Raw genomic sequence first — 27751 nt, 5'->3', positions numbered from 1 at the left:
ATCAAAGGTTTTAAAGAATTATTTGGGCTGTAATTATTTTTTTAAAGGTAGAGTATGTAAGATTTTCAATATTTTCAAAATAAATTAACTAAAAAAATAACTACAATCATAATTAGATAGTTTTTTTAAACATGTAGGTTCCAGTCTGTCCATATTTGATGCGTTATTAAATTACAAGTTTAATTAATGACAAAGACTCCTCTTGAATGTTTTCTGACCAGTAAATTAAAAAAGTACTTTTTTCCACCAGTAGGGGGAGTATAAGCCCATTTATTGCAGAGCGGCTCTGAGCTACAGCTCACAAGCCATTCCTGCCCTCATTGGAGCTGGCAAGGAGGAGGGGAGAGGGGAGAGTTTTGCTCATTACTGCTAACCTGTGGTCGTTTGTGGAGGTAGCAGTTTTGTGGTTTTGCTGACGACCTGGTGTTTGCCACCTGGTGGTGGAAAGAATCGCCTTGACATCTTACATACTCTGCCTTTAAATCCTGTTTTATATTTAGTTTTAAATGGAATGTTTTAAGTTTTTATTTGATTTCTTCTCAACTTCTTTAACTGTTCCAGTGTCTTGGCTTCCCAGCTGCGGTCAGTGAGGGTTAGGATGGCGCGTCTAAAAACAAAATTTCAAGCACACACGTGTTTTTGTGTGATTGTGAGGTATATATATATATATATATATATATGCTTTTCTTGTGTGTCTGGGGGATGTTTTCAATATGAAGCACTTTCCATTTAATTTCTTTGTAATAAAAGTGCTTTATAAATAATGACTTATTGATACGTAGCAGCCTCTGTGACCCGACCCCGGATAAGCAAAGGAAAATGGATGGATGGTTTACAGATTTCCACAGATTACCAGTGCAATCTACTAGTTAAATTGGTGCACTTCTAGAATGTTTGGTTAAATAAAAACAAAGTTATACCAGCATCATCCCCCCCCCCACATCTCTCAAAGAACACTGCTCAGGTTTTCATGGCATCAAAACCTAATTTTATTTCGCTGTTTGGCAGAGTGGTTATGAACACATTTCAGTGCCCTGATTAACTCACAACATTATTGATTTATTTAAACCAGTTTAAAGCATTACAGTTTACATTATTTCTGATTGCCCAAGTACCATGTTGATCTGAAGTAAAACAGCAAAATGACACACACACAACAGACCTAAAGTTGAAACTGTTAAGTAATATAAAGAAACACTGTGCAATAAATGCTACAAATTGAAACAAGTACATTTGGTCCAATGAAATTATTCTCCCCCAATTTTCCTTTAACAACAATAATCTTTATTGTAATTACTAAGGAGCAAACAGCTTTCTCTAAAAGGCTTTAACTCGTCGCATATTTTGAATGTTGTAGGGAAAAACATTACTTTATGAATTATCAGAGTAACCTACATTCCGGTTACGCTGAACCCTACAGGTTAACAAAAGCAGTTAAACGTGTATGACAGAGGAATCCGTTATGCTGACTGGATGCACAAGCCTGAAAACAAGTTTGGATATTTGTGTGTCCGAGTATTTTTGCTCCATATTGATTAGTTTGGCTCTTAACATCATCTAATTCTGTCAATTTATTTGGAATATTTATAAAAACGTTAAGAGAAAGTATCAATAAATGAGTGTTTAGTGGATTCATTTCTTTATTGTCACAATGCCTCTTTGTAATGAATCTTCTACTCCTGGAAAGTCCGTTTTTATCCCGTTAAATGGAAGGAAAATGTGTTTGTGGGATGAGCAGCAGGAAGGGCTGAAAGCAAAGTTTACAGGGGAAATAAACAGGCCTTCCAGTGCTGTCAGATGTAAGAAACATGGTTAAAATGAAGAAATAATCCACCAAACACTCATCACACACTTTATGTAATGTATAAAAAAAATGAAAATAGGTTTGGCCAATAAAATCAGCTGTTGCTTTTACTGTGAATAAGAACGTCTTAAAAGCATGGAAGGAAAGGATACTTAGAAAATAAATATGAAAGTATAAACATTAAACACGTTGTTTAGTTAGGAAAGCTGCTTCAACAACACTGTTTGCTTCCTGCAGTCCTCAGTCTGGTTGGAAATGTAGATATTAACAAATTTAGGGAAAGAATTGTGAAAATACTTTTCCAGCCTGCGATGGACTGGCGATCTGCAGGAGTACCTGCTTCTCGCCGGATGACTGCTGGAACAGACTCCAGCTTCCCTAATGGGACTAAGAGGTTAAGAAAATGAACGAATGACAGTTTCTTGGAGCACATGTGTCTTGTGAGACACAGCTGTAGACCCAGGAGCTGCCATCCAACTTATTGATTTGGTTTTTGTTTTCTTGACTGTGGGGTCAGATCAGGATCTCCACCATGTCTGTGTCGACCTCCTGTTGGGCGGCTGGAACCGGAGGATGAGCTGGTTGGTCTGGATGGGACTGGACAGGGAACCTTCGCTCCAGAGTGCTGCTGTGAAATACTGGTACATCTATACAAAGATGGAAAAAAAAAACTGTATTTTAAAACAATAATAGCAGAAAAGTGAAAAAAAGAAGCATTTCTTGAATACGAGTAGTCCCTTAGATGTGTTGAAACCAGCTCGTGATACAGCGTCTCTCTGAAGGAAGAGAATGGCTGCCAGCAGTCATACCTGTAAAAGTCGTTCAAACATTCAGCGCCACCTGTTTTATCCATCTGTTCGTGTTTGCTTGGACTGGACCACACAATCACGCAGTTATCATGGACTTGATTCTCTTATACTAATGACAACATGACTCCTCATGGCAAACATCTCAGTAACGCGCTGAAACTGAGCTACAGTCTGCTGGACAAGGTCCAGACAGGTCCCAGTCCAAACTGGACTCTGCAGGGTCGACTGAAGACCCTGGTTCTTGTCTTCTTGGTCCGACACAGTGCTGCCAGCGTTGCTGCAGAGGCTGAAGAAGCAGGAAGTGAGTCTGTCAGTGATCAGACCAGAAGTTGCATCGTGCAGGTCTGCGTGGACTTCGTGCCTTGTGAGCCTGCAAATCGGTTGCTGAAGACCCCCCGTCCAAACAGGAGCAGTGAGATAACGCTGATCTGATCCCCTCCCTTCAGAAACTGGGACACATGACCTTTTCGCATCATAATGACCCCAGACACACCACCGACACGACAACTTCTCTACTGGGGAAGCTAAAGAAGGTGAAGGATGATGATGTCTCAGACCTGAAGTCACGAGCACCTGTGGGCTCCTCAGGTGACTTTGGATACCCCTGATATACAGCCAGAGGTGGAAATTCCTGGTCCAGAACGTAAAAGTCCAGCAGCTGTTCCAACCAGTCACCAAACCAGCTGAATTTAATGAGCAGAGTTTATTTTCCTGGTAAACGAGCCTGTTAGTGAAAACACCTGTACTGAATGTCCAGGTAGATCCAGAAACATGGCAGGACTTTTACTTTCCGGACCAGGAATTACCACCTCTGTATACAATGTATAATATCAAAAGATTAAGAGGGAATCTCTGTGTGCTGGGGACAACACTGGATGCTGGTGGTCCTCAGGTCTCCAGTGGAAGTTACTGCATGAAGTCAGGAAGCCGTTATGTGAACACAGGTCACTGTGTTTGGTCCACCTTTACATCTGAGGGACTCAGACTCCCTGAAATGCTCCTTTTATTTCCAGTCATGTTGTCAAACATTTTAATTAGTTGTCAAATTCCACCAAAAACGGTACATAAAATGGTTTTGTAAATGATTAAAGGGCCCCGTAGTTATTCTTCTACGTTATGAACCTATATAATGAACCCTCCAACCAGTGTGTGGTTCAGACATGTGTGATGGTGTGAGCTGACCTGCTAAGCGATCGGGGATGTAAATTGGACTGGAACTGGACAGGATGGCCGGCAGCGTCATACTCTGAGGGGCTGGAGTGTTGGGTTTGCTGCTGTCCTGGCTCTGAGCCTTGTCGGTCTGCATGCAGCTGTCCCTGCTGCCTGTCTTCGAGTGGCCTGCGGTCATCGGAGTCGAGGACAGTACAGGGGAGGGGGATGATGAGATTGACTCTGTCCTCAGAGACTCTGTGCGACATTCTGGACCCAGCAGAACCCCTGAAAAACCATAAAAACAGGTTTTAATAAAAACCATTACAAAAGGAGCTTTGCTTCTGGTTTCCTCACACTTAAACCTCCAAACTCCACAAGATGTCTGGCGCCCCCTACTGCTAACGTCAGCAACACTTTTAGTCAGGCAGTACCTGTGAGGTAAACTGTGATCATATCTTATCCTTTTGGCCAGCAGTGGAACAATTTCTGGCCCACGAGGCAGTTACCAAATGACTACTAGAGCCGGCTCACCAGTATTATGGTGGGTTTTTTTTTTTTTTGTTTTATCTGGAAGAGTTTTCCAATAAATATCAATGTTGGCTCGCAAGTTTTTCCATTTTAAAATTTTGGCCCACTGCATGTTTGAGTTTGACAACTCTGCCTCAGGTGATCTAAAAAAGTTTTCTAGGCGTTCATGTACCATCCAGAAGGTTTACAATGTCCAGCTCTGGTCCTTGAGGGTCACCTTTATTCAGGTCTTAGATGTTTCCCATAATAAATGGCTCTTTTCACCGGCTTGTTGTCATAGTTGTCCAGAACTTGCAGACAGAGGTGACGTTGACTACTCCTGCTTTCTACAGTAAATATAAAATCTGTGATCCATGATAAAACCACTCTTTATCACATTTTCATGATTTAAAAAAAAAAAAAAAAAATCAGTACTATGTTGATAAGAGACCTCTATTTTGACAACTTCCCATCCAACTTTCCACCAATCGGAGAGCTTAAACTGACAGCAATGTCCTATCAGGAGCAGCCAACGATGAAGAAGTGAGCAGAAAAGAAGGAAAATAATGATCCTCTATGGCTGGAATAAAGCCAAGAAGAGGTTTCTGATGCAGCTGAGCTGGAGATGGGTTAGGATCGATAGCCGGTAGATAGTAGCAGAAATAAGTGGAAATGAGGAAAACCTGTAAACATGTAAATAGTTTCTGTTGTGTATGAGTTTCAAATGTGAAATTAATTTTCAAAATATTGTCTAAAACACATAAAGTCATATTAAAATGTAAGTATATGCAACAGAGGCAGCTCTTAACTTTGTGTGTGATGCTGCAGACATGTTGGAGCATAAAGATGTGATATTTCTCCTCATAAAACCAATCTCCATGTCACATGTTGCAGCAACACGAGACGCTGCCGCGAGCATCTGACTCTACAGCCAGCTTTACAAAATATAGCATCTGTTTCTGTCCTTTCATAACCTTATGTTTAAATGAAGCAGGAATAACCACAGTTAGAAATAACTTTATGATTAATTTTCTTATGTCTGAATGGGTTGGAAGTGTCACGTGACTTAAAGAAGACAGCTCGTTCTTACCCAGACTTCCCTTCCAGCTGGTGTCCTTTCGTTCTTCAGTGATCGGTGAACTACTTAATCCGAGGCTGTAAGAAAGCAGCCCTGAACCGCCGGAGCCGGAGTTGGAGATGGACATGAGGGATTTGGAGGGCCTCATGGCAGATGGAGCATCTGACTTGATGGGTTCTTTCCTGGAGCGCTGGTGGAGGACCTTGATCATCGCATCCTTCTCAATAATCTGAGCGTGGAGATTCTTTATCCTGGATTAAGGAGGAGCAGAACTGAGTCTTAGTTACAGTTACTGATGCACAGATCAATAATGGTACATCAGTACAACCTCATATGAAAAACAGCTTATGAAAGAGTTTTCACTGTTGTTCTTCATGTGTCCATTATATCTCATTAACACCTGAGCCAATTAAAAATAGAGAGAAAATTTATTGTTTATAATCTGAAATGCTCTTTAAAAATATTCTGCATTTATGAACAGTATAATACTGTGTGACATGTCAGAGTTATTGTTGTGCATAAGGTGTCGACCAGGCAGCAGGGGACACCTATCAGATTTTATAAAACATGGTTTGGAGCAAAGTTTTTATCATGAAGTGATGCAATCGGTCTCTTTGCACTGTTCTGCAGGCAACAGATAATATGTGAGGAAATTGTTTTAACCTTCTGTCTGTTGATAATTGGCACCCTGGTGGTGTTCAAGCATTGAAGGGTATATTACTCGGTCAGAAACATTAAACGCCACACCCAAGAGAAATCCACATGCTGAGCTTTCTGCTGATTTTCCTGATATTAGTCAAGTTTAGTTTGGAGTACTCCTTTCTGTCACAGGGATGAGGAGAACAAACGAAAATGTATTTGGCAGACTTCAGAGTACAACTTCTGGACCCAGGACACAATCTCTCTATCTTCTAAGTAACATGAAAAGAACTTGACATTTATATCTGCAGGTACTTTAAACCAAACATACAGATTTGTTACTCAGGAGATCATTTGTGTCATTTTCATTTTTAACTTAAAAGGTACAAAGAGGAATCGCTGGGATAGACTCCAGCTTCCCCATCACCATTGGTAAAACGAAGCCGTTAAGAAAATGGATGGAAGGATGAAGGGAAGTATGGATGGATGGAAGGAAGGATAGATGGATGGATGGATGGTTGGATGAGTGGAAGGATGGATGGATGGATGGAAGGATGGATGGATAGATAGATGGATGGATGGATGGATGGAGGGATGGATGGAAGGATGGAAGGGTTGAAGGATGGATGGATGGATAGATGGATGGATGGATGGATGGATGGATGGATGGAAGGATGGAAGGACAGATGGATGGATGGATGGAGGAATGGATGGAAGTATGGATAGATGGATGGATGGAAGGATGGATGGAAGTATGGATGGATGGATGGGTGGAAGGATGGATGTATGGATGGAAGGATGGATGGATAGATAGATGGATGGATGGAGGGATGGATGGAAGGATGGAAGGGTTGAAGGATGGATGGATGGATAGATGGATGGATGGATGGATGGATGGATGGATGGATGGATGGAAGGATGGAAGGACAGATGGATGGATGGATGGAGGAATGGATGGAAGTATGGATAGATGGATGGATGGAAGGATGGATGGAAGTATGGATGGATGGATGGGTGGAAGGATGGATGTATGGATGGAAGGATGGATGGATAGATAGATGGATGGATGGATGGATGGAGGGATGGATGGAAGGATGGAAGGGTTGAAGGATGGATGGATGGATAGATGGATGGATGGATGGATGGATGGATGGATGGATGGATGGAAGGATGGATGGAAGGGTGGATGGATGGATGGATGGAAAGATGGATGATGGAAGGATGGATGGATGGATGGAGGGAAGTATGGATGGAAGGATGGATGGATGGAAGGATGGAGGGAAGGATGGAAGGAGGGATGGATGGAAGGATGGAGGGAAGGATGGATGGAAAAAAGAAACACCAATCAGAAATCAGTAGTTGGGATTTAAGGGATTGTTGGAACATCATCATCTCTTATGTTCAGTAAACTTATTGAAAATGAAAGCAAAGAAAAACAGGCATCAGTGTTCAACCTCCAAGGCTTAAAGAACCAACATCATTATGAGGAGATAAAGATGAACAAGGTTGGTGAATCTAATGTACCTGCTCTCCATGTCCAAACAGCGGCGGTTGGCCATCAGGATCTCCTCTTCCTCCTTCTGAATCCGAGCCTCCACCGAGGTATCGTAGCTGCTGCTGGGGGAGTGGCTGATCCCTGCTGCAGACGTGTCCCTGCAGTACAGGGGTCAAAAAATAGTCAGAAAATCCTCTGATGACTGAGTGAATGTCTTTGTTTTTTGTTTTTCTGTTGTTTTCAGGCCTAATAGGACCAATGAAGAATACACACACGAAGGTTAAAGTTCAAAAGTCACATGAAACATAAGTTACTGTCTGTAACTCAGCTGTATGTTAACATGTTACCTCGACAAACACGTCTGTGGACGGCATCACGGCGCTCACAGGAGCACTTAAAAGGTACTTTTTCATTGAACCCTGTGTAATGGTCAGGCCTCTGCACCTCCATAATGTAATGAGAATACTGGTGCAGCCACAGTATTTAAGTCAGGGGAGATTATTTAGGATGTGTTACTGGTGAAGAATAAAACATTGCTGCCGAACTGCTGAATCTAAACGTTGAGCATCTGTCATGGAAAGTAAATATCATGTGATCAAGGCGTTTAGTCTGGGCTCACTTTAGTTCCTGTACAACATTGTAAGAAAAATCTTTTTGAGCAGACGTTCAGTCTGGGACAGAACTGTTTCTTCACAAAGGAACCATACTGCCACCTACAGACCTAACTTTGACTTTCTCCAAAGCTGCTATGAATTCATTCAGTGGAGGGTCTGGATACTTGACTGGAGGTTTCCTTCCTACGTGCAGCTCAAGGTGCAGGATTGAATCAAAGAGAAGATCTGATTCAATCCGTTGGTTTTGTTAGCTGGATCGTTGATTCAAATTCAATTCAGCTTTATTTGTATGGCGCCCCTTCACAACAATGTTGTCACAGGGGACTTTCCATACACGAATCAACATTCACATCATTTCAACCAATTCAAACATAGCCTATAATAGAAACCAACTGATTGCATCGAGTCATGACTTGGATCCAATCCTCCATCCTGAGCTGCACGAGGCGACAGTGGGAAGGAAAAAACTCCCCTTTAACAGGAAGAAAACCTCCGGCAGAACCCGGCTCAGGGAGGGCAGCCATCTGCCTCGACTGGTTGGGGTGGAGAGGACAGGAAAGACGGATCAACATGTACAACTGCACTTATTCATTCATCAGTGTTATGAATAACAGTTATAAATTGGACTAGTGTGAATCACAATGGATTTGTTTTAATTAGATTATGAGACTACACTGAACTGAATTGGACTGTGTCTGTAAAAATGCTCTGAGATTAATCTATTTTCAATGTGCACTATTACTATTACCATGATCTACTTCTGCGTATGTCAATAAATGCAATATGTATGTATACTACACTTCATGCAGTCATATTTTTTTCCAAGCAAAACATTTTTTTTTTTTTAAACATGAATCCAAAACTCAGAAACACACACCTCTGGGTTGCAACAGATGCTGCAGCGTCCAGGGCAAACTGCCTCATCACGCTCTCTTCCAAGTACTTCTGCTCCCACTTGGTCATATCGGCCTCCAGAGCCAGAATCCGCTCCTCTTTTTCTCGTAAATGCTCCATTAAGGCTGTGGCGTTATATTCAGACGGCACCGTGCCATTGTTCTGAGAGCCTCCCTGACGCTGGGGTTGAACAAAGCAAGAACAAGGAAGAAAAAAATAAGAATTCAACAGAGAATATGTTGTCTAGGTTAGCTGTTACAGCTACAGAGAAATACATGATTCAGCAGAGCTGATTTTAAGGTTGACATTTAATTCCTGATTATTGAGTCTGTATCTAAGTTAGATGTATGAAACTTAATTCAAAACAGATTTATTTGTATCTGTTGATGGATGTGGGTAGGTGTTGTAAATATAAACCTTTCTTTAGGAAAAAATGACACAATCAGATGGACAAATATCATACTTCCGTTGTTGCTTTCTATGTATTTTAGAGCAACATGCACCATGCACCAACACAGTAAATTCTCAACTTGTTGGAGGACGTAGGCCTGCTGCCATCTGTTAGCCACTCTGGCCACGCAACAACACTATTTTAGCCTAAAATTTCAATTCATATCCTACCAATCAACACAGCTGGAATGGCATGAAAATGGAAATGGTACAAAACATCCCTGATCATTGGAGAAATAAGGCAGGTCCAACACCAAGGCGGACCTGATAATGTGGATGGTGGGTTTCAGGCCATAACGGGTTACACATGATGAGCAAACACACTTAACCTCCTGACTACCAGGAAAAAAACTGTGTAACTACAAATGTCCACTACGGAGGACATTGCTTAAACTTTTAAATATTGTGGTAAAATATAGTTATATTTATCTTAGAAATGATTTAATGTGTTTATAAGATTTTCAATGAAAATATAACGACAAAATTTCAAGTAAAAATCAGCACAAAGAAAAGTATTATGCACTTCTGCTCCTCCCATAAAACATGCTTGAGAGAAAAAGTTCACAAAGCCCCCCCCCTCCACCACCACCTTTTTAGAGCACTAAATTTCCTCTTTAAAGACCAAAAGGTGTTAGTTCAGTAGCATTCAGGGAGATGAAAATATTTAGGTTTACGAAGGTCCTCCACAGAGGACAAATTGAACTACTGGTGGTCAGGAGGTTAAGTGGAAGTCGATGTGACTTTGTTTGCACAGATTGTGATGAACAGATAAACAGAAGTTAGGTTTGAGCCCATATTCTAATGGTCAGTATGGTAAATTACAACAAAAAGCTGATATGCACTATCTCATTAAAGGAACCAGTAATACCTTTACATGACAAGAAAGTGACATTAAAATGGAGTCAGTAAGATCCAGGTGTGTTACCTGCTGCATGCGAAGTGACTCCAGTTCTCTTTCCAGTCTTGTTCGGAGTCTATGTTCAAGTTGTTCTCTTTTCTCACATGCTGCCTGTAGTTGAGCCAGCGCCTGCTGCATCCTTTCCACTTTCTCAACATAAACCTGCTTTTTCTTCAGCTGCAAGGACACATGAAGAATATACATTTCATTAATGCCACGTTATTCATGTTATTCACGTTTTTCACGTTATTGAAGTTGAATTAGAACTATTTTTACATAAAACTACCACATGAAAGGGTGGAAACTGACTGAACATAAACATAACATAAACAACGATACAGATTAGGATTCTGACTTCCTTTATTCCTCCATGATCTTATCACAGTCTATTTTTGCCTTATTTTCCATTTCTAAACTTATTTATCATTAAATCTCACATTTAGAGATGGAATTTGAGTCCTTGTTAGGTCCATCTTATATCTGCTTTTCCTTTCAGTTCTCTTTCTTTCTTTCTTTCTTTCTTACGTTTCCTTTATAAGCCAGACATCACAGGATCAGGTTTGGTTCAGGTCATGTCAACACTCATTTCACTATATGTTTATCTATCTATCTATCTATCTATCTATCTATCTATCTATCTATCTATCTATCTATCTATCTATCTATCTATCTATCTATCTATCTTGACTCAGGATCATTTGTTCATTCATTTATTCATATCCCTCCCTCTTCTTCATCCATTTGTCCATCATTAATCTGTTTATCCTTCATCCTTCTCCCATTCATCTTTCCAACTTTAATTCTTAATCCATCCCCTCATTCCTCCATCCTTCCATCTAACTTACCTCACACATGACTCCACACCCTTCAGCTTTTCTCCCTCCCCTTTATCCTCTCATCTTTCAGATGAGAGAGGAAAGATGGCAGGGTGAGAGAGGAAAGACAAAAGGATTCTTTCTCTCTTTATCTGATTTCTTCATCCTTTATCCTTCCATCTGTCTATTATCATCATCTTCTATCAATTATTCTCTCTGTCATTCCTCCATCCTTCCTCCCTCTGTCTTATCAATGCATCCTTCCATCCTCCTTCCAACTCATCCATCTTTCGCCACTGTCTCTCCCTCATCCCTCCATCCTCCCGTTAGTAGAAATGAAGTGAAAAAAGTCTCACCTCCTCCTCCAGTTTGACCACTTTAGCCTGGGCATTGTTGAGGGCCTGATCTCTGATCTCGATGTGTCTCCTCTGGTCGTCGGTGGTGGAGCGCAGTGCATTTAACTCCATTTCCAATTTCTCCTTTTCACGCTGCATTTCCTTATCTGAACACAGAAAATAAATATGTATGTGTCTTCATACTGTAATATGTATATAAGATGACTTCAGTTGAACCAAAAAGCTGCTGACACATTGGATAGAAGGATGGACCAAAGGTAAAATATTGTTAAATCCTGCACTGACATCTTTACAGGAAAACCTTAGCATTCGACGCTGGAAGCTTCAGAATGAGTGTGTGTGTTAGACTTACTCTGTGCAAGCAGCTGTGAGATAGTTTTGCGGTTGTCCTCTGAGCCATCACACTCTTTAGAAGCGAGCTGCTTATTTGCCGTCTCCATGCGCTCTACAACAGCAGCAGATAACAAAAAAGCTTGACAGACATGCAAAAATAAATACAGATAAGTTGTGTATTTTTAATTTACAGATATTTTTTAAGAAGTTAGCGCTTCACTGAGATACATAAAGTTTGATTGTTAATAATGTTAGAAGTCATATGCAGCTGAATTATACAGTAGATTCTGTGTCTCTACACAGGGAAAAAAAGCTAACAAACAGTAGTATTTTTGCTTTATGCTAGTTTATTGTATGACATCTGCATGTAACCTGTATGCTTACTGAATGTTATCTGTATACTGGATGTGTGCTACCTGTATTGTAGCTGTATCTAAGCTGTGTACCTACTATGTGTTAGCTGTATGTTGTATTTTAGTTGTACATTAGCTGCTTGCCAGCTGCATGTTTCCTGTGGACTGTATGATGCTACCTGTATACTACCAGCATGCTACTTGTATGTATTTTAGTCATATGTTAGCATTTGTACCAACTGCACGTGACCTTTATGCTAGCTGTATGCTAGCTGTGTGTTAACTGTATGCTAAGTGGATGTTAGCTGTAGGCAAAGTGTATTACTAAGTGTAAGTGTAAATACAGAGACATAAACACTATTTGTTCCTTTTGTGATAACATAGATGAAACACTGATACACCTCTTCTTTGACTGTGAGAAGACAAAAACATTTATCAGTGGTTTAAATAATCATCTGTTTCACTCATCTTATTCCCTCACCACAAAGGACTTTTTGTTCTACTATGAAAACCTGCTAATAAAGCAGTAGAACTGGTTGTTATTTTTTTTACCCTGCAAGCTAAATTTTTTCTTCACAAAGGGAATTATCCCATCTTTCCTTACCTTTAAGACTGAAACTGACTTTCTCCTCTCTTCTCTTAACCAGATGAAAAATAATAAAAAGAACAACAATCTCTTATCTGCCCTCCACACAGTCTTACAAAGATAAACTTCTTTCCTCCATAATTTCAAATTCTATGCCCCTGTTTTTTGTTTTATTTATTTATTTTTTATGTATTTGTATGTATCCTTTTTGTTTAATTCAGCTCACAAATCTTTGTGCTCTGTTTTATGTCCTATATGCTGTTACCTTCTTTTATTATTTATTATACTGTTATATCAAGTTTTCTATTTTGTAACCTGATATACAATGTCAATTTTGTACTGTTGCTTCAGTGGTTCAATTAAAAAAAACAAAACAAAAACAAAAACAACTGCATGTGACCTTTATGCTAGCCGTGTGTTAACTGTATGCTAAATGGATGTTAGCTCTAGGCAAAGTGTATGTTACCCATATACTGGCTGTATGCTAGCTGTTATTTTTTATGTTAGCTGTATATGAGCTGTATGCTAGCTGTATTCTAGATGCTTGTTAGCTGTTTTTTAGTAATTTATTAACTGTTTGCTGACTGTATGCTACCTCTATGCTAAATGCACATTCAGAAGGATGTTAACTGCATGTTAGCTGTGTATGCGAAATGTTTGTTTGCTGTTTTTGTCGTATGTTAGCTGTTTGCCAGCTGCATGTTACCTGAATACTAGATATACATGGCAGCATGTTAACTGTATGTTAGCTGCTATTTTTTAGCTGTATGTTAGCTGTATGCTAACCAGGGATTGCAAAAGCTCACATATTGGGCATGACTAATAATAAGATGGCTAATAATGGACCATTTCAGTTGGATAATAATTTGACTACAATGAAATGAATAAATGTGATTTTATTAAATCAAATTTCACCTTTCAAAGGAACCTGGTGCGGCAGCAATTAAGGAAGTTTCTTTCTGTGTAGTTACTTTGTTCATATTTATTTAAACAAATTTCTCACTTACGTGAATAAAACAAAGAATTTTTTATCGCTAAAAACTTCATAGGAAGACAAATTCTTTTATTTTTTTAACACAAGTCAGAAATTTGTTTAAATAAATATGAATAAATATACTAAGATAAGGGTGGCTCCCTCTCACCTCGGAGGTCTCTGTTGAAGTCATGGAGTCGGCGAACCTCGAGCTCCAACTTGTTCCTCATGGTTTTCTCCAGGGCCTCTCTCTTTGATGAGGACTTAGCTAGGTTTTCATAGGCTTCGGACACCAGCTGGATCTCCGTTTCCAACTGGCCACAGACACAGAGGAGAAATAGATATGATGGAAACTATACATTTGTTTTCTCTCCAAGGATGAGACTTTTCCTTTTCTTGTACACAGTTTACAAGCTAAATATTGCCAGTACTAAAGTCAGTATTATCCTCGTAGAACTGAGTAAATTGTGCTCAGATTGTTGGTCTGGGTAATGGTGACTACCAAATGACTGTCACTGTTGTGCAGAGGATGGCTGAACAGTCAGACAGCAGAGAAGTCACCATGACCAAGATCAAACATTCTTACTTCTTCTCATGGTTGGAAAAAGAAAAAGTCTTTTTCCTCACTGTCGCTGTTACATTACAGTGCAATTTGTGTTAATATTTCTGGTCCATCCTTTATGATCTCTCAGGGTATCCTATCTTCCATCCACCAGAGGGTGCAGAGACCTTCCCAAAACTCTGCTGTTTAAACAGACATGTAATCCAATATTCTCCACCCATGTCCTTTTTGCAAGTGCAAACACTGGCAATGCTGCTTTCCCAGTAACTAGATCTGTTGAATAATCAGTCAAAACTATTCAACATGGACCCACCCCTCTTCTGATGTTCTGTCACTGTTTTGACAGGCTACCAAAGTGCTTTTCCTCACATCTAGCTCATTATGTCCAACTCTTTCCTCAGAAGACCCAAACCATGGCAAACCCAGCAGACAACAGCCCCAACTTGTACATGCTTAACTCCAGTTTGATCTTTTTACTTTGTCTTTAAGTTTCAAATACAGTTCCTCTGTCAGGAAATCAACTGGTTATATTTTAACCCCACAGTTCAGAGTTAAGAGGTGGTATTGATGACCTATTTATTTATATGTTACTATCATCACAGCTCTGTTAACTCCCTACTGACAAATATAATACATCTTACTTAATTACATTTACTAAATATTTACACAATAATAAGAAAAAAATAACTTCTTCTGTGATCTTTCCTGCATATTCAAATTGCAAGCTTTGTTTTCTATGAAGATTTTAATTTCCACTTATCCTCCCTAATTCTATCCTGGGCTTTTCCCACGAGGCAGATTCCTTTCCGTTTCCCACCTTGTCCTATCAATGATAAAAAGGTTCAGACCCTTAAGTTTACTAAACATGTCTTCATTATTCATATGACAACTCTAAATCACAGAAGTTGTGTAAATTCTGTACATAAGAACAAATTTAAACTATTACAAATGTCATCAACCCAAATTTTATTCCGATTAGACCATAAACACCATATCAAATGTTAAAACTTAGACATTTTAACATTCCATGGGAAATCTGACCTCATTTTAAATCTGATGGCAGCAACAGTAAAGTAACTGGTTCTAATCTAAAACAACTGGAGAGGCATTTGACAGCTAATGAGGTTAACTGGAAACAGGTCACTAACAGGACCGAGGCAGACTCAGGCAGGACTGAGAGGCAGAGTCTCTCAGATGTAAAGATAAAAAAAGGATGGAACTAGCCAGTGAAGCAAAATCTTGGTGCATTCTGGAGTGATCAACACTGAGCACCATGACGCATGGGGTCTAGCCCACATCAGGGCATCCAATGCTGAAAATCCCTCATGTGGAGGCGACTGAGGCGAACTACAACAATATCAGATGCTATTAGTGCATTAGAGCAATCAAAGGAACAATCTGAACAAAACAGATTTGCCTGGATGAAAAACATGCAAGGTGTGTCCTGAAGGCTTTCACCTTTCAGGGTGAAAGTCTCAGAGTCCAGATTGTGTCCTGTGCTGGTGACATGCTCTTCTCCACATTTATCATGAAACACAGAATGGATAGATAGTGGAAGATAATATGAGTGTTCCTAGTCTCCTGTTCTTTTTGTGCCACCAATAACCAATGGTGGGCTCAAAGACAAACTGAAGGGGAGCACATGCTATGCTTCCCAGGCCCACTGGAGAGCAAATCTCTGAAACATTCTTTGGAGGCGATAGATCGGGATTTGGAAATACCCGTCTTACAGGTCGACAGAAGTGAACCAGTTGTTCAGTTGCATGGGCTGCAGAAGAGATGCAAGTGTAAACATCCCGAATTTGTATTTTATGACATATCGGTTCAGAACATGTAGATCCAGGAGAGAGCAGGATTGAGTCCTCTGGCCAACAACTCCCTTTTTAGGCTCTTTTGGTCAGGGCTGACTGAAAATGGTCTGACTTAGGGCTCCTAGAAGACACTGGCCACAGCTGGGGATGAAGGTGGGCTACAACCAGTGGCTCTACTGGAGAAATGTGGAGCAGTCCCAGGCTCTTCATCGCCTCACAGCCAAGGCCCTTTTGGCCAAGGGATATTTCTCACTTCACTGGTGGATCAGGTGGTCTCACCTAGAAGCGTGGGCCAATAGGCCAGCCAGGTGGTAGCATGTTTTGAGTAATGTTGAACATACTGGGATGGGAGAAGTTGATGTGTAGCTCGTCTCTCCAGCGGTGGCAACAGAGACTGTGGGCTGAGCAGTCCGGGTTGCAGGGATAAAAAATGTCATCCTCCTCTTCATCCTCTGATATGAGGAGATTCGAGGAAACATTATCATCTTCCCCATAGTCCATAGGTTCCCATAGGTTCAGGGTGTTTTCCTCACGCAAGGGATTTGTGGCTAAGTCGTGCTGGGTGCCCCAGCTGACACTAGCCTCCAGTATCACCCCCACAGAACACCCCCCCCCCTCCTTTCCCCCTCCCTGCCTAGCATCTGAAAGCACTACTGAGACTGGCCGAATTTATTTTTCATCACACATTTGTCAGGAATATCAAGAAAATGTGAGACTCTGTATTTTTTCTCCCACATTTAACCAATCTCTCTAAAACAAACAGGCTACACTTTCAAGACACGTTGCAGAAGATGTTACCTTGTGCAGCTTGGTGACCTTCTCACGACATGCCTCCATCTCCTGCCTCAACATCCTGTTCTCCTCCGTCAGCACATCCACCATCTGCTGGGCTCGAGCCATAACGGCGTAGGGCTCCCCCTGAAGGTGTGGGCTGGAGTGCGGCAGAGGAAAATGTCCAGACTGAATGGACAGCTGGTGGTGCGGAGGACCTTGGAACTGCTGCTGTTGACAGGGATGATGCAGCTGCTGATGATGATGCAGCCTTGGGGTGGAGCCGTAGGGATCAGGAGCAAAAGTATGGCCCCTCTGTGGTCCAGGATGGAGGCCTCCTGGAGTGACCGGTTCTGCCACTTGGTGGGAGCTTATGCCTTGTGGACTACGAGGGCCCATGCTAGGGAACGGTTCTCCCTGACTCTGAGCTGGTTGGTGTGGGAAAGAAGGATGTGAGGAGTGGGAGGCAGCGAGCATGCTGCTGAGGGTGGATGACTGAGCACGAGACAAGGAGCCAATCGAGGTAACAGAGGAGGTGGGACTGTGCTGGTGTATGGACCTCTGGTAGTGACCAAAACCGTCCTTACTGGATCTGAAGAGAGAGGAATGATGCAGTCAAACACCGAAAAGCTCAATATGAACATGAACATGATGCTGAATCAAAGACATTTACACAACGTGTGAGTGAAATTTAAAACATTCATATGAAATAACAAAAGTGCATTTATCAGATCAGAGCAAATCAGTCGTTCACACATCAGTCAGAATGATCCGGTGACAAATCCCACGTCTTCCTAAACACCCCTGTTTGGAAATCACCTGGAAACTTATTGTGTCCCTGCTCAAAGTGGTGGATGGGAAAAAAGAAGGAATTTCTGCTGAGCTTGAAACCACAAAAATACCTCTGTTTAGTTCCCTCATTCAGGTTCAGTTAATATTTATCATAATAAAACACGAGGAGTTTTACACAAACGGAAACAGAACAGGAGAGAAATATTCCACAGTCCTCTCAGATAGTATATAAAATACACATGCAGAGAAAAATAAGAGCAGAAATGATTTTTGTAAATCAAAATCTTTTCTTGCAAACATGCAATTCAATATCTATGCATTAACAAAATTAAATTTATCAGGCAGATTTTTCCTCTTCTTATTTTACATTGTAATAAAACTTGATATTCAATAAAAACAGCTGCAAAATCCAGATCAGCTCATTTAAGCCCATCAGTCACTGGATCATTCATTTACAGTAAAACCTTAATGTCCCTTTGTTGTTGTGTTGCCTGGCAACACATGACAATGTCCAAAGGCGATGTATGTAAGCGCATGTTGACATCTTAAGATCATATGAAATATTTTTGGGAAACTTTGATGGATGACTTCATCATCAGCTTACAGGACCAAATCTCCAAACGGTCGCTGTTTACTTCTGTGTAGTACAGTCCTACTTTGGTTCTGGTTAAACTGGTATGAAAGTGGGCCATAAAGCACAGAGCTTCTGAGACTAGAGAATAGAACCAGAATCAGACCCATGTTTGTCTGAAAGCGGCTGATCTGACCAATCAAATCAGCTCTCTGACAACCAGCTCAGTGTGAAACATCTGATAACACAACGTCAGACAGGAGAAGGTCTCACGCTTCTGTGTCAGCTGGTTCTGGAAGTTTCTAAACCAGTCAGGCTTCGTGTCTGTTCCTAATAAACACAATGAGAGAGTACGTCTTACGTTGATGACATGAAGAAGATCAGTGGATGCTGAGACTTCCTGCTGAGTCAGCAGTAAAGACATGTCCAGTTTTCTGTTCTACCAGAACCAGGATCTGTGTTACAATCACAGCTGGCAGATGAGGACCCTGCCAACATAAAGGTTAAAACTACAAGTTTTATGTAAGATATTTTCTTTCCGGGCTGCACGGTGGAACAGTGGTTAGTACTGTGGCCTCACAGCAAGAAGGTTGCTGGTTTGATCCTCAGCTGGGGTGTGGCTTGGACAGTGGCCTTTCTGTGTGGAGTTTGCAAGTTCTCCTCGTTCTCTCTGCGGTTCTCTCCGGGTTCTCCAGCTTCCTCCCACCGTCCAAAGACATGCATGATAGGTTAATTGGTTACTCTAAATTGCCCATAGGAGTGAGTGTGAGCGTGAGTGGTTGTTTGTCTCTGTGTTGCCCTGCGATGGACTGGTGAGCTGTCCAGGGTGTACCCTGCCTTTCACCCTAAGACTGCTGGGATAGGCTCCAGCTTCCCTGCAACCCTTCATTGGATTAAGTGGTTAGGATGATGAATGAATGAATTTTCTCTTTCTGTCTTCCCAGAATATCCATGTTGTGACTGGTTTGTAGGCACAATTCCCATGTCAGAGTTGTTTTACCATTCTGTCCTTCAGTTGGGTCAAAGTGACTCAATCCTCCTTATCTCAGTGGTTAAATGTCTGCTGGGGAAACAATTGTCTTTCCTGCAGGGGATTGTGCTCTCTGCAGATGGACTGATCTTCTTCCAAGGAATGAAATTCAGAAACTCCATCTATCGTTTCAGCTCTGAAAATCTCTTCATTTAAAAAAGTTCTTGCTACTTTTATTGCGTTATGAAACAGGATTGTTTTGTTGGTCATCACTAAATGTGGAGCAGACAGTGACTGAAAGTCCTGGAGAACGTTTCAGCCTTTAGCTCCTGAAGGAAGAGGAACGTTGGTCTGGAGGAGCTGCTTTAATCTCAAAATAGCCAAACAAGGGGAGAAGTGATCATCCCGTCATACACACCCATAAAGGGATTTACAGTTCCCAGTAAGTTTTATTCAACCAAAGGTTTGAACTAAAAACTCTTCAACTTAGGTATTGATGGAAACTCAGACTGAGTTTAGTAAGGGTCACAGCAGACCATAGGTCTGAAGAGGAAAGTGGGCTCTGGTATCAGTAAGAGTCAAAATAATAACTAAATTTGGAATTAAATAAACCTACTGTACACATCAGTTCCAACCAATGGCTGCAATGCTGAGCCCCTCAAAACCGTCTATTCTGAAATGACCCAAACACGTCAAACATCTGATAAAACTCTGATGTGCTATTATCTTCAGAATACTCTGATTACTCTATAGTAGTTGATGCAGGAGCAAAATAAAGTTATCAGTGTTTCCAAGAGTTAAGAACTGGAGTGAGAAGTATGACCAAGAAAGTCATGTGACAAAGAATAAATGATTTTTTTCCAAATCAGATATAATGTCGTGTTAAGAGAAACATTTTCCTTCTCTGCTGGAGAAAAGGTTGGAACTTCTTCTCCATCTGGCATCAAAACATAGAAACATTTAAGATAGAAAAAAATTTTGACCATTTTTTTAATCCATTTTGACTAAAAAAAAAAAAAAAATCTATTTTAGAATTGCAAAACAAAGAAAACAAATCAGCCCCAAACTTTTACATTTTTTTGTGAAACAAATATTTCTCCCACCTCTACTTGTTATACTCATTTATTCTAAAAGCACTTCTTAACTACTGGAACTGGATGAATTATACATCATAGTTGGTCCAGACCTGCTCTACAGGATCATGTTTTAGTTGCTGTGAAAATGAGCCGTCACAATGTGCCCGAACAAAACAACTGGATCAATTAATACAACTCGTTTTAGCACCTTATACAACCTTTTCATTAAATAAACAATTAATTAAATTATATAAAAAGATGTTCTTGTCACAGTATGAAATAAATACTATATGATACATATTATATGTTGCTTTGTCTGAAGAAGCCTCTGACTGAGCATGCTCGTGTCAGACACATGGGAAACGTTGAGCTCTATCAAAGCCAGCAACACAACAAACAGGTTTTTCCCTCCATCTGTTTTGTTTCACACGGGTGTCATCAGGCATTGTGCCGAGCTGACTCAGAGAAACGTTGTCACAGAGAACTTCAAGACCCAACTTGTCCAGTTTAATGAAAACCATTGCTGTTCCACGCTGGCAGGTTGTGAGCGATACAACACCAAAAGGATGACTCTTTCCCACGTCATGTTTTTACAGGTCTAATCATCTCGTCAGCCAGAGGGTCCAAACACAGCTGCAGGAGAGCTCCAGTTTTATTCATGTTCAGCTGTAAACAAATGCGTCTTGTATAAATGGATTTTATAAATTCACCCACAACCTCCTAACAGCACTTCTAAGTACGCATCCAATGCTGATAGGGGTGGCGTGGGTTTCCAGCTCTTCCTCCTGATCTACTGCCACACATTATTGTGATCTTAACTCTTAAAACTCCAAGTCATTTTCTGCCATGTTTGGTCCACCTGTTTTTGTTCTTTTGTGATAAAATACACGTAGAATTTCAACTTTTTTATTCCCAGTCAGCATGCAGACATGATGTTTCAGCCTCAGCTGTCAGGTTATGAAGCTAACATGATGTATGAATGTATCAGTAGATATAGCAGCATAAAGAGCAACCAGAAGGAGAAAACAGGATTTATTACTAAAAGAATGTTGTAGAAATAACGTATAGATCAACAGAGACCAAGACTTTTCTCATCTGCACATCATTCTCTCATGTCTGGAACAAACAACAGAAACTATTTATATATTTACTCATTTTCCTCTTATTTCTGCTACTATCTACCTGCTGTCCTCACTAAACCACCGCCAACTCCGCTGCATCAGAAACATCTTATAGTGGATTTACCAAACAGTCTCTGAATACACACTACATCAGGGTGCCCAAGTCCAGTCCTGGAGATCTACCATCCTGCAACCTTTAGATGCAACCTGTCCAGCACAGCTGAGTCCAACAGCTGAATTCCTCTTCTGCATGTCTTCCAGCTCTGCAGAGGCCGGCTAACGAGACACTCATTTAATTCAGGCGTGTTGGAGAAGGGTTGCACCTAAAAACAGCAGGATGGTAGATCTCCAGGACCGGACTTGGGCCCCCCTGAACCACATCCTGAGGCTGGAGCGTAAACCTCCTGGACGGGATAGAAATGCCTGGAGAGGGAAAGCTAACCATCATAACTCAGCCCACAGAGTCACACAGTAGCGTCTGTGAGAAACCGTGGACGATACGAGCGACACCACCCGGGAAAGACGGAGGTCCAGCGGTTTTAGGGTTAAAGGGCAGAAAGTTCCCTCCGTCTGGACAGAGCTGGACGGAGTGGTTTGGGTGAAGGTTAACTCACACATGTTAACTCACTGCAATCTCCATGACAACAACTGAACAAGCTTACCTGAACGAGCCATACTCAGGTGGGGGCTGGTATCGAACGGTCGGCATGTCTCTGGAGTGTTCCCTCCCTCGCTGCTCTGGGTAAAAATGGCCCCCAGCGTCCGGCTGTTTGGCAGGAGAGCCCATTCCTTTGAAGGGGTAGTCTGGGGGCGGGCCGCGGTGCGGGGGCTTGTAGTACTCAGTGGGCTGGCCGGGGGGGGGCAGCTGTGGCGCCAGCGGGGTGCTGCTAACAGGAGCGTGGGTCTTCACCCCGCTGGTGGCCAGGGACAGCTGCATCAGACGCTCGCTGAGGGAGCGGACGTGACCCTGCTTCAGGTCTTTCAGTCCGTCATCCTGGTGCACCCTCCCCGCGCCGCTGACCCGCTGCAGCGTGGGCCGGCCCTCAGTGCGCACCTTGGCGTTGGTCATCCCCGTGACGTAGAAGGCGGCGCCCACCGAGGCGGGGAGCGGGAGCTGCTGGGCGGGGCTGCTCTGCTGCTGAGGCTGGGGTGGGGGGGCGTGGCCGCGGAAGTACTGGGACTGCACTTTGGCCTCTTCATAGGTGGGGAGGTCTTCAGGGTTTGAGCACTGCTCTTCGGTGTTCCCACCTGCTCCACCTCCTCCTCCTCCACACCCCCCACCTCCACTGCTACCACCTCCTCCTCCCACTCTGGTGGAGCCCAGCTTCTCCAGACCGCTGTCCGTCTGCAGCTCCTGGCCCTGGGGTTCCTGCCGTGCAATGTGGGCGCTCATGGAGTGCTCATCAGAAGCGTTCACCTGTCCTTGCACTGAGTAACCTCCTCCACCTCCTGCTCCCCCGCCTCCTCCTCCAGATTGTTGCTGCTGCTGTTGCAGCACATAATTCCGGTTCATCTGCTCCTGCAGGAGTCTCTGTAGGACATTGCTCCCCCCGCCCCCCCCCACTGTTGTTGCTGCTGGACAACTCGTCAGCCGCAGCCCTCATCTCTGCCTCCCACCGTCCACAGAGAGCATGGAAGGACAAACCCCCAACGTCGGTCCAAATCCCCTAAACGGGAGAAGAGAGAGATGGGAGAGAGGTGAAGGTTCGGGAACAGAACAACACAAATAACAAGTGAAACGAATTAACTGAAGATCGGAGCAGCGGTCTGACGGATACATGTGGACCACCTGCTGACTGCAGACCAGCACTTCCAGTGTCGAAACCTTTTAACAGAAAGACCTTCTTCACGTCAGTCCCATTAAAACTGGGACTGGATGTAGCGTCGGGACAAAAAGCGAATTCAGCAGTTTGCAATATTTTATTCACAACCGATCATAGCAATCATGCTAGTTTAGCTTATAACTAAGCTTTAACATTCTTATGTTAACCAATATTTATTCTTCTTTTTAGTTAATTTTATTTATTTATATATCATATATATATATATATATATATATATATATATATATATATATATATATATATATATATATATATATATATATATATTTTTTTTTTTTTTTTTTTAAATGGATTTTATTTTTGTTTAGTTATCACTCCAGCTCTCTCCTCATCGGGGTCCTCTTCGCCAAGGGCTCCCCCTGCTCTGACTGCATGGGTGTTGCTGTGGGGGCTGTCCCTGTCTGGTGGGTTGGGATCCAGCGCTGCAGCCTTACGGTTGTGGCGTGGGTCCTGTCTGCCCGGACCCGGGTGGCCCCCATGGTGATGGCCTGGGTGGTCTTGGTTGGGGGTGGCCCTTTGTGTAGAGGCTCCCTGAGAATATTGTTCCCTTATCTGGTGCACATCTGGTGCAAATGCACCCGGCCATTCAACTTCTTTTAACTGTTACAGGGCAAATAGGGCATGGGTGAGGGTGGTTGTGGGTGGGTGAAAGGGGATGTGTATGTGTGTTAGTGTTTTATCTATTTTTATCTATTTTGATGTAAATTGTTTTATAATGTAAAGCACTTTGTATTGTTTTTAAGCACGAAAAGTGCGATACAAATAAAGTTTGATTTGATTTGATTTGCTGAAAATGGAAAATTCTGCATTTTAATGTTTATTAAAAATATAAGCTTATCTGAAATGTGATGGCAGCTCATCTCAAGGCTGAGATGGAACAAAAAATGCTGGAAAAGAAGTATTAAAACAGCAACTTGGTGAAGCAGTGTCGCTGAGACATTTTTCTGCCTCCAGTCTGAAAAGACGTACCCAAAATAAATAAAGTACATCTTCACAACTACAAGGGCTGTATTTCTAATTCTGACATGTGTGATTACTACAATCAACATATGTGCAGCTGGAACGCAGCAGAAAATGGAAAAAAAAAACACATTTTCACTGAGAACCAGAATATGGCATCTTAGTAATTAGTAAAGTAGACCTGGGCATTATCAAAATAGTCCGAGGAATGAGTAAAGTCGCCTTAGGAATTAGTAAGTCTGGAAAATCCAGAAAAAACAAACAGTTTGAATCAGGTGTGTTGAAGCAGGAAATCTTCAGGTTCATAGCTGAAGCTTTAAAGAACCCAGGACACATTTTTACCTGTTAAAATGATCTGTTTTCATCTTAAACATCACCTGAATACTAAATAAAAGCAGTATACATGTTTTAGTATAAAGCAGAATGAACTGGATGGATCCGGTCGGAGCTGGTGTTACATGGACAGTCACTGCAGCAGAACCAAAGTCGACCCAACAAAGACCCTCCTCCCATCCGGTCTTCCACTAATGAAGATGATAGGCTGAAGACATGCAGGGCAAAAGTTCCCAAACAATCCACCGGATGCCATTTGTGACGCCTTGCCACTAAGCTTCTGGTTTAACTGGTCTGAGCACTGGTTGGTTTAGTAGTGAGCCCCAAGGTTCTGAGAATCCAGAACCCAAACCGTGTCTGTCTGAAAGCGCTGTTGGAGTCTCACCAACAAGCTTTTTTCATCCATCTGGTCATCATCCCATCATGGTTCCTGAATGTTCCTCTCCAGGCGTGCACGTTTCTCCGGTGAAAACGTGCACGCTGCCCACTGTGAGCGTATAAAAGCTGCAGGGTGGGCTTAAACACCGGCTGGGGTGTCACTCTTACGCAATCTCACAATCACAGTTTCACAAATCCCAACTAATTATTGTAAAGATCCATTGATGACATCACTTTCCCTCATGTCTGAGCCAGATCATCAGATCAGGAAGAAACCCAGAGGTATGCAACATCCCCGTGTTACCGTTTCTGCTGCTTTGTTTTCCTCAGAAAGTACGGCAGAGGAGGAGTCTCTCACTGTAGGACATCTTCCAGCATGGCTGTCCCCATGTTGCATGTTTTATAGAGTTATATGTCATATCTCAGCAGGCAGTAGCTCCATTGGCACCCATTAAATATTATCATCATTATATTATTATCAATCAATATTATTAATATCAACATTTGATTGCATTCAAGTCACATTTCTCTACTGTCCAAATTAGAAACATGGAAGTAAAGTCACGCCATCCCGTTTTGTGTGTTTTTTGGTTGTATTACGGCAGATAATATAAAATTATTACATAAAATCTACTCAGTTTCTGTGCTGATTTCAGCGTTTTTAAGTTTAGTAGCATACACAATATGAAACAGCATTCACGGTTGTTTCCTACGTTAACAGAAACAACTGAATGCTTTAAGAAAGGAAAAAATGTTTCCAATAAAAATCCAGTCCAAACCCCCTCACCAGTCAGGTTTTCCTCACCTGCCATTAAATACCTCCAGTCCCAGCACCCTCACCAGTCAGGTTCTGCTTGCCCATCATTAAATATCTGGCTGAACAACAACATGTTCCTTTCAAAACATGAGGATGCACCGCTCTGTCTCCATTAAACTAATTCAATAAAGGCTGGAACAGGAGCAACAAAAGGCTGAAAAAGTAATGGCTGCAAATCACAAACAAGTGGAGGAGCATTTGACAACTATTTAGGTTAATAATTAGCATCAGCTCAGTAACATGACTGGCTATAAAAGGAGCATTTCAGAGAGGCAGAATCTCTCAGATGGAAAGATGGACACCAATCTTCACCAATCTGTAACAAACTGGATCTAAAAACTGCTGAACAATCTCAGAAAATATCATTTTAAAATGGTCTGAGGGAAAGTTGAAAACTATGGTCAGATGGATGAAACAATGGAATAGTTTGTGGACAGCATGGACGGCGTGTCCTGCAGACTAAAGAGGAGAGGGAGCATCCAGCTTGTTATCAGCCTGCATCTCTGATGGGATGGGGTTGCATTAGTGCCGATGGCGTGGGCAGCTTCCACATCTGGGAAGCTCCATCAATAAGTACATAGAAGTTTTAGGGAAACGGTGCCCAAAGTCGGTCCTCGAGGACCACTGTCCAACAGGTTTCTGATGAATCCCCGTTCCAACATCCTGGCTTCCATAAAATGGATCCAACCAGTCAATGAAGTTCTGGACAATGAGTGATTAGTTTCAGTGAGGTGTGTTAGAACGAAACCTGCAGGATTGTGTCCCTCAAACACTGGAACTAGGACGCTGTTTTAGAGCAACGTCTGCTCCAATCCAGACGTCTCTTTCAGGGAAGACCTTGCAGTTTCAGCAGGAAGATGCTGAACCACATCCTGGCTTCACAGGAGAACTGGTCTGCCTGCAGTCCAGACCTCCCAACAGTACAAAACATCTGGAGCATCATGGAAGCAGAAATCCAGCAACGAAGGTCCAGGACTGTAGAGCAGCTAGAATCCTCCATCAAACCTCGATGGGACAACATCCCAGCAACTGCTCTCCTAACTTTCCAGACGTTTACAGACGGTTGTTAAAAGAAAAGGGAACGTTAATAATGTTGAACATAATCCTGGAACTACTTTCAACAGATGTGTTTCTGCATTTAGTTTCTTTTTGCTTGTGTTTTCCAGAAAATGATCAAATGTTTCCGTTTCGACATCTGATATGATGTTTATGTTCTATTAGGAATCAAACATTGGGTTGATGGAAATCACTGCATTCTATTCTTATCTACATTTTACACAAAGTCGCAACTTTCTTGGAACTGGAGCTGTAATTACAAGTAACTAATCAAACATAAAGTTCCTATTAAAGTAACATGTGCTAATAATGATTTGGGTCCTGTGAATAATGGACAGGGGGAGTTGACCTTTTCAGGCCACGGTGTTGTTATCCAGTTTGGTTCTTATTATCATTATGAATCTATTCTCCACCTTATTTCTTTTTTGTTTTCTGTTTTGCTCTGTGATGAAACTTCATCTGCAATCTGCTTGAAATATTGTTATATAAATAAAGCCTGATAGATCAGGGCTGAGTCCCCTAAAGGTTTGACCCTGGAACCGCCCCCCCCCATTAAATCTAATGCTAAACAAACTGGTCGAAACAGTTTTTTCAACAGGCCTAAAACACTTCATACAATCCAGGATTTAGTTCGTAAACAGATTTCTTTCATTCATACAGAACCGAGTCGGAACCAGCGCCCAGCTTTCTGCTGCCTTCACGGTACAAAGGAAACTTGGGAAAACCCAGTTATCCGCGGTTTCCCAGCTGAACTCTGGCTGTGTCAGCAGACACCGTTTTACCTTCCTGCAGAACTTCTTCGGTGGACTTTTCCGCTCCTTAAACTCAGGGAACCATTCCTCTGTTGGCATGAATCCCCCTCTGTTCGGTAAAAACAGCCCCAGCTCCGCCGCCGATCAGTCGGAGGTCTCAGTGGGAAGGAGTTTGTCAAAG

The 27751-nt window shown here is 42.0% G+C and overlaps 1 protein-coding gene across 1 annotated transcript; it reads right to left on the bottom strand.

The window, feature by feature from the left end:
- Nucleotides 1-1018: 1018 nt before the first annotated feature.
- On the bottom strand, nt 1019-27751 carry amot (angiomotin). The gene is given in 13 exon segments (XM_079247571.1): nt 1019-2451; nt 3796-4050; nt 5363-5601; nt 7514-7642; nt 8976-9172; nt 10368-10517; nt 11512-11657; nt 11864-11956; nt 13926-14070; nt 16928-17492; nt 22093-22995; nt 22997-23097; nt 27601-27751. Coding segments are annotated over 13 exon segments (3126 nt in total). The 5' UTR covers nt 27670-27751; the 3' UTR covers nt 1019-2317.

Source organism: Telmatherina bonti (assembly GCF_933228915.1).
Source record: "Telmatherina bonti genome assembly, chromosome: 10".
Lineage (NCBI taxonomy): Eukaryota > Metazoa > Chordata > Actinopteri > Atheriniformes > Telmatherinidae > Telmatherina > Telmatherina bonti.
Note: the sequence above shows the minus strand (reverse complement) of the source record. Positions and strands in the feature narration are given on the sequence as shown.